The 17,563-nt window shown below is 35.9% G+C and overlaps 1 protein-coding gene across 1 annotated transcript; it reads left to right on the top strand.

Annotated features, from left to right (window-relative positions):
* Window positions 1–428: 428 nt before the first annotated feature.
* On the top strand, window positions 429–15,626 carry LOC136765082 (protein phosphatase methylesterase 1-like). Its single transcript, XM_066719553.1, has 14 exons — window positions 429–457; window positions 1,495–1,579; window positions 3,802–3,894; window positions 4,727–4,784; window positions 6,104–6,155; window positions 7,197–7,351; window positions 7,606–7,696; window positions 9,942–10,019; window positions 11,235–11,382; window positions 12,150–12,267; window positions 12,584–12,628; window positions 14,522–14,586; window positions 14,999–15,066; window positions 15,602–15,626. Exons 1-14 carry the CDS (start codon window positions 429–431, stop codon window positions 15,624–15,626), a joined length of 1,110 nt encoding a protein of 369 aa, XP_066575650.1.
* The last annotated feature ends 1,937 nt before the right edge of the window (window positions 15,627–17,563 follow it).

The following is a 17,563-nucleotide window of genomic DNA, read 5'->3' on the forward strand; positions in this document are numbered from 1 at the left end:
ATGGCTGATTGGTGTATTTTTATGATATCTCTGAGCTGATAATATAGATTTTGTATATTATGTTTCTACAGAGGCCGAAGTATTCAAATTGTGAAAAGACTATTTCATCATGACAATGTACAATGTTTCAATGCACAGTTAATTTTAAGTCTGTTTTGGGATTTGAGCAGAATAATACACCTTGCATCAGAGCAACCACACAGCTACCACAAAAATATTCTGAAATTCTGTGGGGCCAGTCCAACTTATCTATTGTGCTGCTGTCTGCTCCAGATGTCAGGTTTCTGTTCACATGGATGCTAGACAGGTACTTAGGTGCCGAGGGGTTGTTGCCTTAGTCAGTTTTCTATGGCATTTGGGGTGCACCTCAAGAGTTACTGTCTTGTTTTCACACCACCATTATACTTTCAGGCTGCATCCTTCACAAAATGTGGGAAGAGGATTTTGACACAGAACAGTAAGTGTTTGGCCCATTTGAAGTTCTCTTAGTGCACAATTAAGTCCGAGCTTTGGGTTTTTTCTTAAAGATAGCCATCGGAAGTGGCATATATTTTAATGTAAACATGACTGACTGAAAGACAGAAATGTTTTGGATAAATTCAAAGCACTATTTGACATTAGTCTTCAGCAAGTTTGTTAGCTTTAATTCTTTTCTTAAATAGTTTTCTGCCATCCTGTCACTTCATTGCCATTATACTCTGGAGAATTATAAGCTTTTCAAAGAATCGGAGCTGCCTTGTTTTGCAGTTCAGTGAATATACAAATTACAAACACAGTGAGAGCTCTGAATTACCTGCAGGGAATAGGAACAGCAGTAAACAAATGAAGGCAAAGCAATTCACATGGAATACAACAAATAATTGAATGGCCTTTGTAAGAAAAGGTAATGGGTTGTGCTAAGTTAGTATTAAAATTTTGTAGTGAAAAAAAATTCATTTAAAATGAGAGCCCCTCTGGTACATTGAAGGCAAAGGCATGATTTAATTTCAGTGCTATTGAAAGCTGGAAGCATAAATATTAATTAATACTAATTTCCTGATTTTAAAACCTCATACAAAGGTTAAAGCATTTTTTTTTTAAATGTGGACTTACTGAAGTGTTTCATTTAAATGTTTATTGTTTTCAAAGCCAAAAACATGATCTAAAATAAATATATTCTGTAAATCATATTGTGTTGAGAAGATGTTTTTTTTAAATCAAAATATAATTAGTTACATGATAATCTTATAGATGTTAAATTAAACGTATAGGGAATTCAAAAATACAGTAATTCATAAATGTTTCCACATGTTTTTTTCCTGGTTACCAAAATGGCAAAAAAGATAACTAAACTAAATATATTCTGTTCTGTTTTAATCCTTTCTATTCTACAATACTTCCAAAAACCCTTTCAATATAAGATTATCCAAAATTGTCTGTGGATAAAAACCCTCTCTGAACTTCACTGCTGCAGAACAACACAGTCTGTTTTCCTGACAGCCATGGCGTTGGAAGAAAGCGAGACTATTCCCCAGTGTCCTGGAGTGAATATTTTGAGACGATGGATGATGTTGTCGTGGGAGCGGGAGAAAACAAAGACATATCCTTTTCAGTGACATACTATCCGGAGTTGTAACCTTCAAAACCTGTGGCATGAAAGGACAGAATTTAACAATGCATGGGACCACAAGTGCCTAGATTAAAACATAACTTCCATTAACTCAACAATTGGAAATTACAATGTAGTTTATGAGTTATTTATTTGTTTGCAAATAAGGTTACTAGTTTTTAAGCAAATACAACAACAACTGTAATCACAAAGCAGATTTTACTTTTGTTAAAGAATCTCCATTTCAGTCTTTTACCTTGAGTATTAACTGTGTTCAGTATTACAGTGCTGGTACATAAATACAATAAATAAATAAATAAACAAACCCTTATAAATTTTCTTACAGTTATATAAGAATATTAAGCTTCATCTGATTTTTGTTAGAGACTGTACTTAGAGCCATTTCAGTTGCTATGCTCCATTTAAACTATATGCAATAAATGAACTATTGTTTCACTACTAACAGCAAGTCAATCACGGTCTCTGCAAGCATTTGGTTATGTCAAAGACCATACAGTGCATATACACTCACCTAAAGGATTATTAGGAACACCTGTTCAATTTCTCTTTAATGCAATTTTCTAATCAACCAATCACATGGCAGTTGCTTCAATGCATTTAGGGGTGTGGTCCTGGTCAAGACAATCTCCTAAACTCCAAACTCAATGTCTGAATGGGAAAGAAAGGTGATTTAAGCAATTTTGAGCGTGGCATGGTTGTTGGTGCCAGACGGGCCGGTCTGAGTATTTCACAATCTGCTCAGTTACTGGGATTTTCACACACAACCATTTCTAGGGTTTACAAAGAATGGTGTGAAAAGGGAAAAACATCCAGTATGCGGCAGTCCTGTGGGCGAAAATGCCTTGTTGATGCTAGAGGTCAGAGGAGAATGGGCCGACTGATTCAAGCTGATAGAAGAGCAACTTTGACTGAAATAACCACTCGTTACAACCGAGGTATGCAGCAAAGCATTTGTGAAGCCACAACAAGGAAAAAGAGGCTACAATTTGCACAAGCTCACCAAAATTGGACAGTTGAAGACTGGAAAAATGTTGCCTGGTCTGATGAGTCTCGATTTCTGTTGAGACATTCAGATGGTAGAGTCAGAATTTGGCGTAAACAGAATGAGAACATGGATCCATCATGCCTTGTTACCACTGTGCAGGCTGGTGGTGGTGGTGTAATGGTGTGGGGGATGTTTTCTTGGCACACTTTAGGCCCTTTAGTGCCAATTGGGCATCGTTTAAATGCCACGGCCTACCTGAGCATTGTTTCTGACCATGTCCATCCCTTTATGACCACCATGTACCATGTACCCATCCTATGATGGCTACTTCCAGCAGGATAATGCACCATGTCACAAAGGTTGAATCATTTCAAATTGGTTTCTTGAACATGACAATGAGTTCACTGTACTAAACTGGCCCCCACAGTCACCAGATCTCAACCCAATAGAGCATCTTTGGGATGTGGTGGAACGGGAGCTTCGTGCTCTGGATGTGCATCCCACAAATCTCCATCAACTGCAAGATGCTATCCTATCAATATGGGCCAACATTTCTAAACAATGCTTTCAGCACCTTGTTGAATCAATGCCATGTAGAATTAAGGCAGTTCTGAAGGCGAAAGGGGGTCAAACACAGTATTAGTATGGTGTTCCTAATAATCCTTTAGGTGAGTGTAGATACTCCTTCAATCCTGGATCATAGTGCTCTGTTCTCATTTTTATATATGTCCCAAAGGGTTATTACAGATTAATTACAACCAGCACCGCCACCAGATTGAGTGTTTATTTAATTTTCTTTCTAATGAGAAGTACCTGGTACTATATCTCCAAAGACTCAACCAGTTCTAGATTTTCTTCCATTTGTTAAAAAAGTAAGCCTTTCTCTTCAGTAGTATAAAATGTACCCTTGAGCAAGTTTGTACCAGTAAAAACAAAAAAATGGGTAGAAAGAAAAAATAATTTGATCAATTTTAACAATTGTAAGTGTTGAGTTTTTCATGGTGGGTTTTATTTCATTTTGTGATTCTTTTTTTTTTGATGTGCTATTGACTGTTTGTTGACTACCAATATAGTGATGCTTGAATTGTTGAAGAAAGGTCATTGATTGTAACTGAAGAAATGTGAATTGCTTTTGACCAAGAGTATCCTGGAAAATCCTGCTCCCTGGGAAAAAAAAAATATGTTGCGGTTCCTTAGCATGTAGCACATCTTCCGAGTGTATAAGAGTGGACTGGATGGGCCCATCCTGGTGCTGCTGCATGGCGGGGGACACTCTGCCCTCTCCTGGGCTGTTTTCACTGTAAGACCTTTTCCTGTCTGTTCTGATCTCACCTCTTTGGATTGTACCGCATGGGGAAGGCAAGTCAGGTCATTGTTTGTGAGCATCAGCTCTAAACACAGACAAGAGCACATTTAATTATATTAATTATTTTAATAGATAGGGAAGATTAGCCAATGGTTTTCCATTAGGTATCCATTATGAACCCAGCAAGACATTCATGTCATATACAGAGATCTGGTAAATTTAATCCTATATTTTTTAATGTTTGTGATATATGCTTCCCATTGGGTTCTTAATGGGTTACACCTGCATAAACATTAATGTATTGGTCAAATTCAAAATCACTGGTATATTATGGGCTTATAAACACATTTCTCAGGTAATATTTTGTATTCAGTAACATTGTATTTATATGCAAAACTGTTTCTCTTATGTCAATATCATTTGGAACAAACTCTATATCTGAATGTTTGTATTCTTACAACTGTAATGTCTAGTTTTGTGACAGGTTTGGAACAGCATTAATTCAGCACACATCACTGCTTCTAACAGTAAAAAGACATCTGATAAAACTAGATGTTTATTTGATCAATTTAACCACATATCACACACAAGGATGATACCCTTAACCCCAGGTGAACAGGTGAGATGGGGAAAAGATATATATATAAAAAAAGGAATACAGGGAAAAAGTCAAAAGTCTTCTAGGCTTGATTGACAACATAATAATAATTGTATGCATGTCAAACTCCTTCACCATATTGGAAGAATTCGGTACTCTAAGGGTTTAACTCAGATACTTTGTTGTTTTCCACAGCCAGATTGAATCTATTCTTCATCTGTCTTCCAGGCCTCTATGACCAGTAGAGTGACCTGCAGAGTCCTGGCAGTGGACCTTAGAGGTCATGGTAAGAATCTTAATTATCATTATGTGTTTCAAACCTTTATTCTTCAGTTTTCAAAGACTAATACAGAGACTAGACTATACTGCAGTTATGTGGATATATATACAGACATAGACAAATTGCAAATGTTTCAGAATCTGTGCATTCTTTAAGTTTTTCTGCTTACATTAATACAAATTAATTAAAACATATATATATATATATAATTTTTTTCAGGATATGCTTTGTTTTTGGCATCAAATTGAACAGTACATATATGATGGAATAATATAGCTATTTAATGTATGTATTATTCTTTTATCCTCTGCTCCATTTTCTTCTAATGTCAGCCAAAATTCGACGGCCTTCCATAGATATTTATCATTTTACAATTAAACCAGTTCTCTTATGGCCATCGTGTAATCAAAATCAAAATCCCCTGGAGGTCATTGATAAAAGAGGCTGTAATGATTACGTACTTCAAAGCAGAGATTACATTTTCATTAATTTCTCCACTATTTCAGTCTCTGTTTCTGTATTTACACATTTCTGCAGGATGTTTAAGGATATATATATATATATATATATATATATATATAATGTTTTATTTTATTTTCTTTACCCACAATAAGAACATTTCTTCATCTTTACCTTTGGAATGTCTTCATCAATACCTCCTTGTTTTACCCAATTTAGAATTGCCAATTACTGTATTCAAGCTCAGATTATTCACAACCCAATTTATGTGCTGCACCAATGAAACTCCCTTGTGAGAAGTTATTTGCATAATCAGGGTTAAACAGTTTGCTTGACCAGCTCAATCCAGCCTGTAAAACATACTCTGATCTCTGGGTCACAGTGTGTTGTTGATGCTCCACTTGTTTTAAACTAAAATGTGTGTATTAGTAAAGGAGTCCATTGTAATGAAAATATAAAATTTCTAGCTTATTTTATTTAATTGAATGTTTAAATGGTGAAGGTTAATACAGCTTTAGAGAAGGCAGATATTTGCAACCAAAAACACTTTACAAGAAAGTCAAACTTTACTGTCTTTATCTCACATGTGTCTCAGGTGTAATTGCATTCCTTAAAAAAGTACATATCAGAATGTATAGAAAGAACAGTTGATGGCAAAATTCTGCATTTTGGTATGCTGCTCCTCCCAACTGAGAATATCTTGACATCTGCAGCTTCCACAATCTAAGTTTAAGATTAGATTTGATTTGTAACAACTGAATGAAATGTTTTACCCCATGTTTAAATGTAATACTCATAATACAGATTCAGCAGCTGGTTTGATGTTTTTTTGCCTCCCTTATATTCCCTTCTTCATGACTACACAGGTGATACTCAAGTACGGAACTCTGATGATCTTTCAACGCAAACCATGTCCAGGTAGGATTTCAGTTGCTTATGTGGCCAGTCTGCTCTTTCATAATCTCAACCGAAACTAGTAATGGTCTCTCATGCTGATGTTATTTTCTTTAAAAAATAATTGCATGGCATACATACTAAGTTTATGACTTGGTTACTTACAATAATTCCTACTTCTGTTATTTGCTATTGTAGCTTTCTCCCTGATGTCAGGATGTGTCCGAGTTAAACTCAGAACCACAGTATTTTGATTCAGCTCCACTGTTTTATTATTGTTGCTATTGAAAGCTACTTACTTGTAATTGCTTAAATTGATGCTGCAATATTTTAATGTATATTTCTGCTTATTTTTAAATTCTACACTTGCCTGACTTTATTCTACAAGGAACAAATATACACAAAAGTTCAGTTTACCAACAAATGTCGTCTTATTCATTAGAAAGGGTGGACTTGATCAGTATTCCACCTTATCCCAAAAAGAGTTATTGCGGTAATGTATTCCCTTATGTGGTGCCTATTGACTCTTTCCAGAAGAAAGAGCAGCACAAAGTGTTCTGGCTTTGCTGTGCTGTTTGTAAGACATTTATATTTTTTGTTACTAGTTCAGAGGAAATATATGGTATGTAATAGAAACTACAAAGCACCTGTTAAAGAAAAAAATCAAAGGGCACTGCAGTGGAGAATGCCAATGTATATTTAACATGTTTTTGTTAATTATGTATGATTTCCCGCCCAATATATTTTTTAAGAACAGTGGTTAGGATAAAAAACTAGGTCATGCATATGTTTACAAAACAATTGTTTTGTTGTTTACCAATAAGTTAATACTCATATTTTGCTAGTCACATAAACATGTAATAAATAGTTATAAACAATATCTGTATGTAATAACTTACTAGCTGGTTGAAAATAATTTGTTTGAATGTATTTGTAACTTTCTTGTTAATAGATATCCCATATATATGCCCCTCTCCCCTTTAAATTAAAGCATTTCCAATCAATAGCAGTATGTTAATTAGCTAATTTACTGGACCTAAGTATGTATGGGTTCTACTTGTCTAGGGATGTAGCTAATGTTGTGCGAGCAATGTATGGAGAGATACCACCACCCTTGATTCTGGTGGGACACAACATGGGAGGAGCCATTGCCATACACACAGCCACCGGCACCCTGCTTCCTTCCGTGGTTGGCCTGGTGGTCATTGATGTGGTTGAAGGTGAGGGAGCTGTCTTTACTGAGGGGAAGGACATTAGCAATTGCCAACTGCTGGAAAGAAGCACTGTGGGATGATGTAGGTGTGGGGTTTATGGGAGAAATGATCACAAGGTGTAATGCATTTCTGTTGCTCCAGCTCTTAAATTCTTCACTTGCTTTGAACTCACTTTGCTTTGTTTATTTTCACAAACGTCATTCGGTACTTTCAGGAAAGTCATCCTGCAATGAATATATACAAAATGTATTCACACTCAGGTAGTGCCATGGATGTTCTTCACAGCATGCAGAATTTTCTCAGGGGGAGACCGAAGACATTTAAATCCATTGACCATGCTATCGAGTGGAGGTGAGTTCAATACAATCCACCCCGCTAGTACGTAGTAGGGTTGTATTTTGGATTTCACAAACATGTCCGAAAAAATTTAGAAACGTATGATCCTGAGCAAACTGAGTTGCTCTGATTGTTGTGTTTACACTTTGTAAAGGTGTATCTCTAGCATTTCTGTACATATCAACAACAATTATATTACAGTATTTTGCATCCATCAGTACAGTACTGTGAAGAATAATGTTATATTATTTTTAAAAACAGTCCCTGACACTAAAGGTGCATACACACTGGATGTGAGCAAAAGTTAAAAAAAAGCCTGTATGTCAATAGGAGCTTCCAAAAAAGATAAGATAGAAACTGTCTCTATGTGTTTTATTTTTCGTCACGACTGGAAATAATCTGACCAATCAGAAGTAATGTAAACCCATGTGGAAACACACCTCAGTATATGCACAGTCCCATAATAAACAGCATGGGCAATGAGAAGTTAATTTCAGAGGTACAACAATATCAATTACTGTATAACTGTAACTCAAATGACTACAAAGATGTCCAGAAAAGAGACAATGCATGGGTGAATGTGGCAGGAGCTTCATGCATCTCCATGACAGCTGTCCATAAAAGGTACAGTATTCATAAATAATATGGATAATTAAATGCAAGGTTTATGTTACTATATTAACTTTATGATGTAAAGAAGGCCATTGTTAATGAGAAAAGGTCCTTTATATAAAACAAATGTTTTTAAGATGTCATGTGAAACAATTCTAGAGAAGCTCACCTTTCTCTCTCTCCCTATATATACACACACTACATATTTGACATTTTTAATTAGTGTGTGTATATATATATATATGTATATATAATGTTCTGATGCGCAATGAAAACACACAACAGCGCGTTTCGTATATTGCGTATAAGACAGATTGAATGTCTGCATGCATAGACAACATCATTATTTGTACACAGAGACCGCACAATCTCACCCATGTGTCAATCAATCATGGTTCAGATGAAGGAGAAAAAGATTACAGTTACAGTCTTGTTTTTATTGCAACAGAGCAGCTCTATGCACTACCCAAACAGCTGGTGGGACAATCTAGGTTTGTACAATGGAGGGGGATATTCGTCTGGTCACGTCGCGTCCAGTGCAGAATGGCATTCATGCCCAGTGTGTGTGCACCTTAACACTTAATCATGTAGCAGATGTTAAATAGGTATCTACTTACAAGAGTTTACTTGGGTACTTGGTTTTAAGTAAAATTAAAGGATGGAGCACATTGAGATTCCAATGCCTCCCCCAAGGGTAGAACAGTTTATTACTGACACATATTGAACCTATTTTTGTTATATATATTTGGTAGCAATCTGAGGAAGTCTTTAAAGATACTTGAAAGTGCAATTACCTTAATTTGTATGTTTATTTTTATAAATTTGCACCTCACTTCACACAACTGATTATTATTATTATTATTATTATTATTATTATTATTATTATTATTATTATTATTATTATTATGTATAGACTCCCTTACAGATTACAATAGCAATATAAAAGTTCCGAAATACAATTTGATACAATATTCAAATTAAGCATAAATAAATTAGCACAGCAACTTACACAAATACATTTTCCTTAACCACTGATAATTGCCAACTTGACTCTATTATATTGGGAGACTTCAGATACTCCACAATTCTTAAGCAGCATATGTGTGAATCAACTGATCTTAATTAACATGTAGATTGAATGTGAGCCTGTAATGCCTTTATTTTAATCACGGTCTTATTTGGAACCTGCATGAAGCGTTTAGTTCTTGATTTAAGTAAGCTAAATTCCTTGCCCTGTGTGAGCTGCTAATTGATTGATGATCTCATGTCAGGAAGCTAAAAATGGGTTTCAGCAATTAACATATTTTACAATATTAATTAAATGTGAAAGTTTAAATACCTGCCCTGTAATTGCTTGGAGAAGTAAAGCTGACAATGACTGATGAAGCTGGAAATAGAAAATCAGAATTTTCCTGGGCTGCATATAATTGACAACAGTTTTGAACAAACATACATAATGGAAGAGGTACATATATACAGGCTAAAATAATACATCAAGACAAAGCAAAATGTGTTCTATATACATACATTATAGTTACTTATTGAACTACAAATATATTGTATGGATCCAGGTTGGCAAAGATTGCTATAATGTTATGTGAAAGACTGTGTCCCTGTTTCCTTAACTCTTTTCTTTTCTTTTTTTCAGCATCAAAAGTGGACAAATCAGAAACTTAGAGTCTGCAAAAGTATCTATGGTTGGTCAAGTAAGAAGGTTTGTATTTTTGTCCACATATATTTCAGTATGTTCACATTCAATGAAAACAGTTAATCCAAATTTGATTTGGTTCCATTTATTTCTTTGTCATTATTATTTTGCCTGTTATTAAGGTTAAGCAAAACATTTAGAGAAGTTCCACTAGAAGCACGTCTGGTACTTAAATTCAAGAATATTTACCTGAACATTTTGAAAACTGGTTCTGGATGGACATGTTAACCACACCTCACCCTGTTCAGCATTTCATTTGAAATTGAAGGTAGCTTTATAATCATTTTTCAGTTCTGTCTCCATGTTCATTGGTCATCTCTTTCACCCTAAATGTTTTACCACTTTTGCTGAATAATATATAATGGACATGTATTTGTGCAGGTGGTGAAATCATGTGAACAGTTTTGGGATACAATTTGAAAACCATTTACAATCTATAATAATTTCAGAATGTGCTAGTGCCATACTTATTCAATATGTGTAACTGATAAAACATTCATAGTGCATCCTTATGCTGCTCTCCAAAAAATGTTTGTAAATATTCTCGCTGATGTTCAAGAGACAGTTTTCTATAAGCTTTCAGTCACAGCATATGGCAGAATTATTTATGCCAGTACATATAATTACAAGTTTTCCAGATAAACTACAAACATTACATATAAGACTAAGCCATTCTTGCTGATTCTGCATTGCATTCAATTTTAAACTCATTTAGGTTCATAACATATAGCTGTTTGCTGGTGGCATATAAATAAGGTTCCTGTCAACTTATCTTGGGAAAATATTTTTCTTCATCCTGTAGTGCTGAACTATGAAAGCGAGTCCTTTTGTAAACTAGTAACACTTCCATAGCTATTTTATTCCACCAAATCAGTTTTTGAAAAGAAAACAAAACTGCAAATGCATCAATAAGCTTTAGATTCAGGGTGAAAATAAATCCAAGAAATACATAAATAAGTGTTACCTATATTGTAGTTTAATAAACAACACACTCAAGGTTGACTGAAGCATGAAGACATTCCAGCTGGTGACAGCTGACTTTAATGGAATTTGGCTGAATCTGCACTTTTTTTGCACTTATGTTGTAAGTCACCCTGGATAAGGGCATCTGCCAAGAAATAATAATAATAATAATAATAATAATAATAATAATAATAATAATAATGTTTTCATTGTAATTACTGCTGGATTGAACTACAGCAATTACAGAATGGTTCTGTGTGCCTCCAACAGGTGTGACAACATAGACGTGGCTCCATCAGATCAGCCCAGTCCTGTCAATGATGTGATTGCTGAGAGACACGAAGAATTCTATGACCTCAATTATGTCACTGATGAAGCTGACAATCTGAGATCAGAGGTGAGCTTCCCTGAGCTGGAGGTGAGTGACAGAGCATTGTATGCACTTTATATTCAAAACATGTTGATTTGTTTCAAGTAAATGCATAATGTTATCTAAAATAGAGAGGAAAAAACAAAGATAATACATATATTATAGAATATATCATATATCTATACTAATTTGATTAAAATATTTATTAAAATTCCTTTTAATTTGAATCTACATTTATACTGTATATATCTTTTGTTTGCCCAGAATAAATATGTGTCTATTCATTTAAAATAACCCGTTCACTTCTGGAAACAGTAACAATTTGGTTGTGCATTTCAACCAGATGGCAGATTGTATTATGAAATCCAAATATTAAAAGTAATATGTATTAAATACATTAGTTATTTTTGTATTCTTTTCACTCTTAATTGATTTATTTTAATCAAATGCATAGTATCTTAATATAATAATTATTTTGAAAATCTTTATAAAATGTTTAGAAGGATTTAAACATAAGCAAATCTAATGGTATTCCAAGGAATGCATGACGTATAGTTTATGATTTGATTAAATTAGTGTTACGACTGTTCACAGACAAACATTTAGAAAACTCCAGATTAATGAACAGAGCAAATGTTGTTGTTGGCATTTTATATTAACAAAACTTGAATTTTGAAACAAAATGCACACCAGATATAGTTGAAGAAAGTGAAGAAAGTAAAAAACACTCGCAAAACAACTTGTTTTAAAAAGGCAATGGCTGCTAAATTACAAATTGACTGTACATTTTAATATGGACACAGCTACAGAGACAGAGTGTCTACAGCTGGCGGATTGACCTCTCCAAGGCAGAGAAATACTGGGATGGATGGTTTCGGGGCATCTCCAATCTTTTTCTTAGCTGCAATGTGCCAAAGCTGTTACTACTGGCAGGTGGGTGCTATACATCTCATTTATCTGCTCTTAGTGGCTCTGCTCATAATTTGTTTGTTTTATTTCATTAAGCTTTCTGTTGACTCCATTGTACAAGTTAATTGAACAATTTTATATTTTATACTTAGAAAGGAACCGGTAGAGTGTAATGCTATATAATTATTGTGAATGCTGCCTTGTGTGACTCAACAATCCCAAGTAATGCTACTGTGAATGCTGTGGTAAAATAATATTACAGTGCTTGTTATTAATCTTGCATCCTGACTTAATGTCTGTATTCACTGGAATATTCATTCGGAAAGTTTCAATTTTGCAGGTATAGATCGACTGGATAGAGACCTTACTATAGGGCAAATGCAAGGTGAGCTTTATTTGATTTTTTCCTGAAATATTCAGAGAGTGGAATTAAATTAGACATCAACAGATAGGTGTTGGGGTGGTGGGGGGGTAATGCAGAGGAGGGCCTGGTTACCTGCATTGAAACTCCATGGATGACAACTCCAGATGCTGTCAGTCGCTGCTCTGCTGGTGGTTAATAATGGCCCACAAAAGCCCAGAGGAAGGCAGCCCTGCTGGAACAACAGGACTGCCCAGGGTTGTTGCTCCAGTGCATGATTAAAGATATAGGTCAAAACAAGCGTGAGGTCAAGAACTGGCAAACTGGGCAATGGAGGTTAAGCTAGTGTCGTGGTCAGGGTAAACAGGCTATAAGTCGGACGATCAAGCAAACAGAGTACAGAGGGAGATCCAAGAGACAATAATCAAAGAACAGGCAGAGGTCAGGAACAGGAGAACTCAGAAATGCTAATGCTAATAAGAACATAAGAAAGTTTACAAACGAGAGGAGGCCATTCGACCCATCGTGTTCGTTTGGTGTCCATTAATATCAAAGTGATCCAAGGATCCTATCCAGTCTATTTTTAAATGTTCCCAAACTTTCAGCTTCTACCACATCGCTGGGGAGTTTATTCCAGATTGTGACAACTCTGTGTGAAGAAGTGTCTCCTGTTTTCAGTTTTGAATGCCTTGAAGCCCAATTTCCATTTGTGTCCCCGGGTGCATGTGTCCCTGCTGATCTGGAAAAGCTCCTCTGGTTTGATGTGGTCGATGCCCTTCATGATTTTGAAGACTTGGATCAAGCCTCCAAGTAGTCTCTATTCTAGGGTGAAAAGGTTCAGTTCCCTCAGTCCCTCAGTAGGACATTCCCTTCAGATCTGGAATAAGTCTGGTTGCTCTCCTCTGAACTGCCTCTAGAGCAGCGATATCTTTCTTGAAGTGTGGAGCCCAGAACTGTACACAGTATCCAGATGAGCTCTAACTAGTGCATTGTACAATCTGAACATCACTGCCCTTGTTCTCAATTCTACACTTTTGACAATATACCGTAACATTGTGTTTGCCTTTTTTCATTGCTTCACCACATTGCTTGGATGGAGAAAGTGAGGAGTCCACACGTTACTTAATCTAGATCTGTACCTCCTATAGTGTAATTATAGTGGACATTTTTGTTACCTGCATGTATTACCTTGCACTTGTCCACATTGAATTTCATTTGCCAGATGTCGGCCCACAACTGAATATTATCTAAGTCCCTCTGAATAGCCTGTGCTGCCAAGATTGTATCTGCTGAGCCACCTATTTTAGTGTCATCTGCAAATTTGACAAGTTTGCTAACTATCCCTAATGCTAATGCTCAGTAGTATAGCACAGGAGACTTTACAAGACTTCAAAAGGAGCTGTAGAAACAAGGGGGTTTAAATACTGAGCTAATGAGCCCAGGTAACTGGGAACAGGTGTGATAACTGGTAAATTAATGGAGAGCACTTGACCTGAAGTAACCCTGAGCAGGAGAACAGAAAGCTGAGAAAGGGTAGAAGGTGAGAGACATTGACCTCTGGTGGAGAGACTAGGAACAAGGTAAGGACGTGGACATAACACCTGACACTGTTATACAATCTGAATCTGGCAGGGGGATATCCAGGTGGGACTGAGGTTTATGCCTACCTGTTAAAAAAGAAAAAGCTCAGTGACTCAAAATATTATGGTAATCAAAGCAGGAATCTCCACCACGCATCAGAGGGTACAATACCAACAGATTCACAAAATAATTAATAATACACAGTAAACTAATGGAATCCCAAATTTCAAACTATTCAAATGCTTTAGATTGTGATGATGATATAAAATCAAGGACAAAAGCCATTTGCCCTGAGAAGTCTAACAGCTCCTGAAACCCAATGTCTCTGCGTTCCAGGGAAGTTCATGATGCAAGTTCTGCCCCCTTGTGGACACGCAGTGCATGAGGATACTCCTGATAAAGTTAGTGGCTAACTTTGTATTTATTATATATTATGCACAGACACCGGTGCCATAGCTTGTAATAGTAATATACAATTTTGTACAGTTGTATTAAATACTGAAGGGATGCTGAAAATGACATCTGAAATGTGTAATACTGATATTAATTACATTGTTGAAATGATTCCTGTATAATAAAATGCTGGTTTTGGGGAAGAATACAGTTTTCTGATTGAGTCAATCTAAATAAACCGCTCCATTTACTTCTAAAGATTATTGTGGATTAAATGAAGGATGGATAAGTATAGTTTTATAAGCATGACTTTTCAGTTAAAATAAATAACTGAATTACATTTTCTCACATAAAGGATATGATCACATTTACTTACCACTGGATATATGCCATTGGGGTTGTTGTTCTGTTTGTGTTCAGGTGGCGGAGGCCCTGGCAAGCTTTATGATCCGACAGAAGTTTGCAGAAGCGAAGAGCGGAAACAAGAGGTAGGCCCTCATTCTAATGGGAAGAGAGGGTTGGGCTTGTGAATCTTACTTCTTACATCAATGTTGTTGTTTTTTATGAAGAAAATTGGCGTTATTGTGCACCATCATGGATTGAAGGTGATGTTCTCTCCATCCTTTTTTAAAACACTTATATTCACATAAAACAAGGTATTTAGATGTTTGGCAAGAGGTGAGTAAGGCAGAGAGGAGCAGGATTGCTAATTAATTCTGACAAACCCCCGACAATGCTGTGGTCCTTGAGAGTGAAAGCATAAAACACTCTAAGGGAGATAGGGCAATGGCTTCCATAAATAAAGGACTGTAAATAATGGTTTCACACTCAAATTATAGGCCCGATTATCTAATGTAAAAGCTTTGTTCTAGTCTATCAAAGCAGCTGATTATTAGAATCATAGAAATGCAGATGGGGTAGGGAAGAGTGCCAATCCTTGTCATTTCCCCATGCAGATGAGAGAAAACAAGGCAAGTCGCTATTATCGGCAGATCCTACTAACTGTCCTGTTGTTTTTTGCAGCTCCTCTTACCCCTATATGAGGTGAAACAAGCAGGTGGGGAACCTCTCTTCTTGCAATACATTAGTGGTTAAAAGCCGAGCTCTGGTCTGCATGCTCTCATTTGCCCAATGCAATTATAACTAAAGCAAAGTATTCACTATCAAGTGCAGAATAGGAAGGATGGAAGGACACGGTGTATCAGTGTATCAGCAAAGCAAAGCACACCTCATTAAATCCTCCATGTTTCAATGCAGACACTCTCCAGCCATTTGACAACCTCCAATTTCCTCTAGAAAAACTTCCATTCAAATCATTCAATAATTCAGTCCCAGTTCACTTTAAATCTGTCTGTATAGTTTAGTTGTACTCCCTTTCCCTCATTTAAATGCAAAGGTCTCTGTTATGGCATGACTATTACTAACACTATTGCCAAAGCAATTACACAATACTTTCAACAGTAGATCACGTGTAGCCATCATGTGCATAAAAAAAATAAAAAAATAACTTATTCTCAATAGTTTAAGCTTCTTAAACCAAACACATTACTTCTCCTGTAGATTTGCATTCAGATTGTCTCCAATAATTGTTTGGTTTGTTTTACTCCAAGGTACAATCCTTGAAAAGAAAAAACACGGAGAAAGAAAACCTGAAAAAAGTCCCACCTGAAAAACTGCTCCAATGAGTTGCCATTATTTGGGCTGTTATCTTCACACTGGTTTCAGCATTTCAGGGGAAAAGCAAACTGTTCCTGTTCAAGAACTTGTTCAGACGTTAGTGATTGAAACATCTATGGTTTCATTTTCTAGATTTGAAATCTATTATCATGTTTCCAGCTGGCTTAGAAAACATAAATAATAGAGAAATACTTTGTGAGGTGCCATTTGTTTGGAACTGGTAAAATTCTCTCAAGTTTTACAAATACGGTTTTGCTTATTTTTTGTTTCTAAAATATAGTGTAGAGAAACTTAACTATAGAAGAGCTAAGGAAAAAATAACTATACACATGGTAATATTACTATATACATAAAAATCTCATTGCTGTAATAATTTCACTTCAAATGGCATAAACATGCTAAATTCATTTCAAAATAAGCCACACGCACATACAATTATGGAAATTATTATTCTTCCACTTGCTTTTCACTTAAACTGCATTAAGGATGTCTGCTAAGAAATAAATAATAATAGCAATGATAATACTGTATGAGAGTCTCTGGTTTGCTCAGTGCTGGAATTGTTTACCTCAGTGAGCGAGGGACCTCTACATTCGCCATAAACAAGAGCACAGTCCCATCAAGCTCCAGGCCTGGACATAGCAGTTCTAACCACTGGTACAGCTGTGACTGTGATGATGTTTCATATGGATTGAATAACAGGAGGGGTTGGTTGACTCATATGAAAAAATAAAGGGGAGAAAATATTCCCAGCTTTTTTTCAGAATCCAAGGAAGAATTTTACCATTATCTACAATTTGTGTGAAATTCTGCTACCTGATGTTTTATAGCTAATTGGTCTCATGTTAGATGGTTTGGTGGCAAATCAGGCAATGCTTTATTGTCATCAAGTTTCTTTCAAGAATTAATGCAATACACAATTAAGTCATATATAAAGAAAAACACTTATCATTGATTTGATTATGGCAGTGGTGGGCAACCTAAATTAAGCTGTGGACCCCAAGTCCAGGTGACAAATAACTGGCTGGGTGGCAAGACACCTATACCACAATTACAAATGCTACATTTTAAAATAAAAAATTGCAATATCATGCAATAAATACATATTAACAATGTATTAAGGGAGTAACACTGATACAAAATAAGATGTTCAATGTTCTTTATTTCTATTATTTTTGGGGGGTGGGGAGGGTGGTCATGGGCTGCAAGGGGATGCACTTTGGGCCACAGGTTGCACACCACTGGATTATGGCATACGAGCCCAACTCCAGCTACACTGTTGCTTGTTGAGTCACTTAATTCAGCAGA

Source organism: Amia ocellicauda, chromosome 12, assembly GCF_036373705.1.
Source record: "Amia ocellicauda isolate fAmiCal2 chromosome 12, fAmiCal2.hap1, whole genome shotgun sequence".
Classification (NCBI taxonomy): Eukaryota; Metazoa; Chordata; class Actinopteri; order Amiiformes; family Amiidae; genus Amia; species Amia ocellicauda.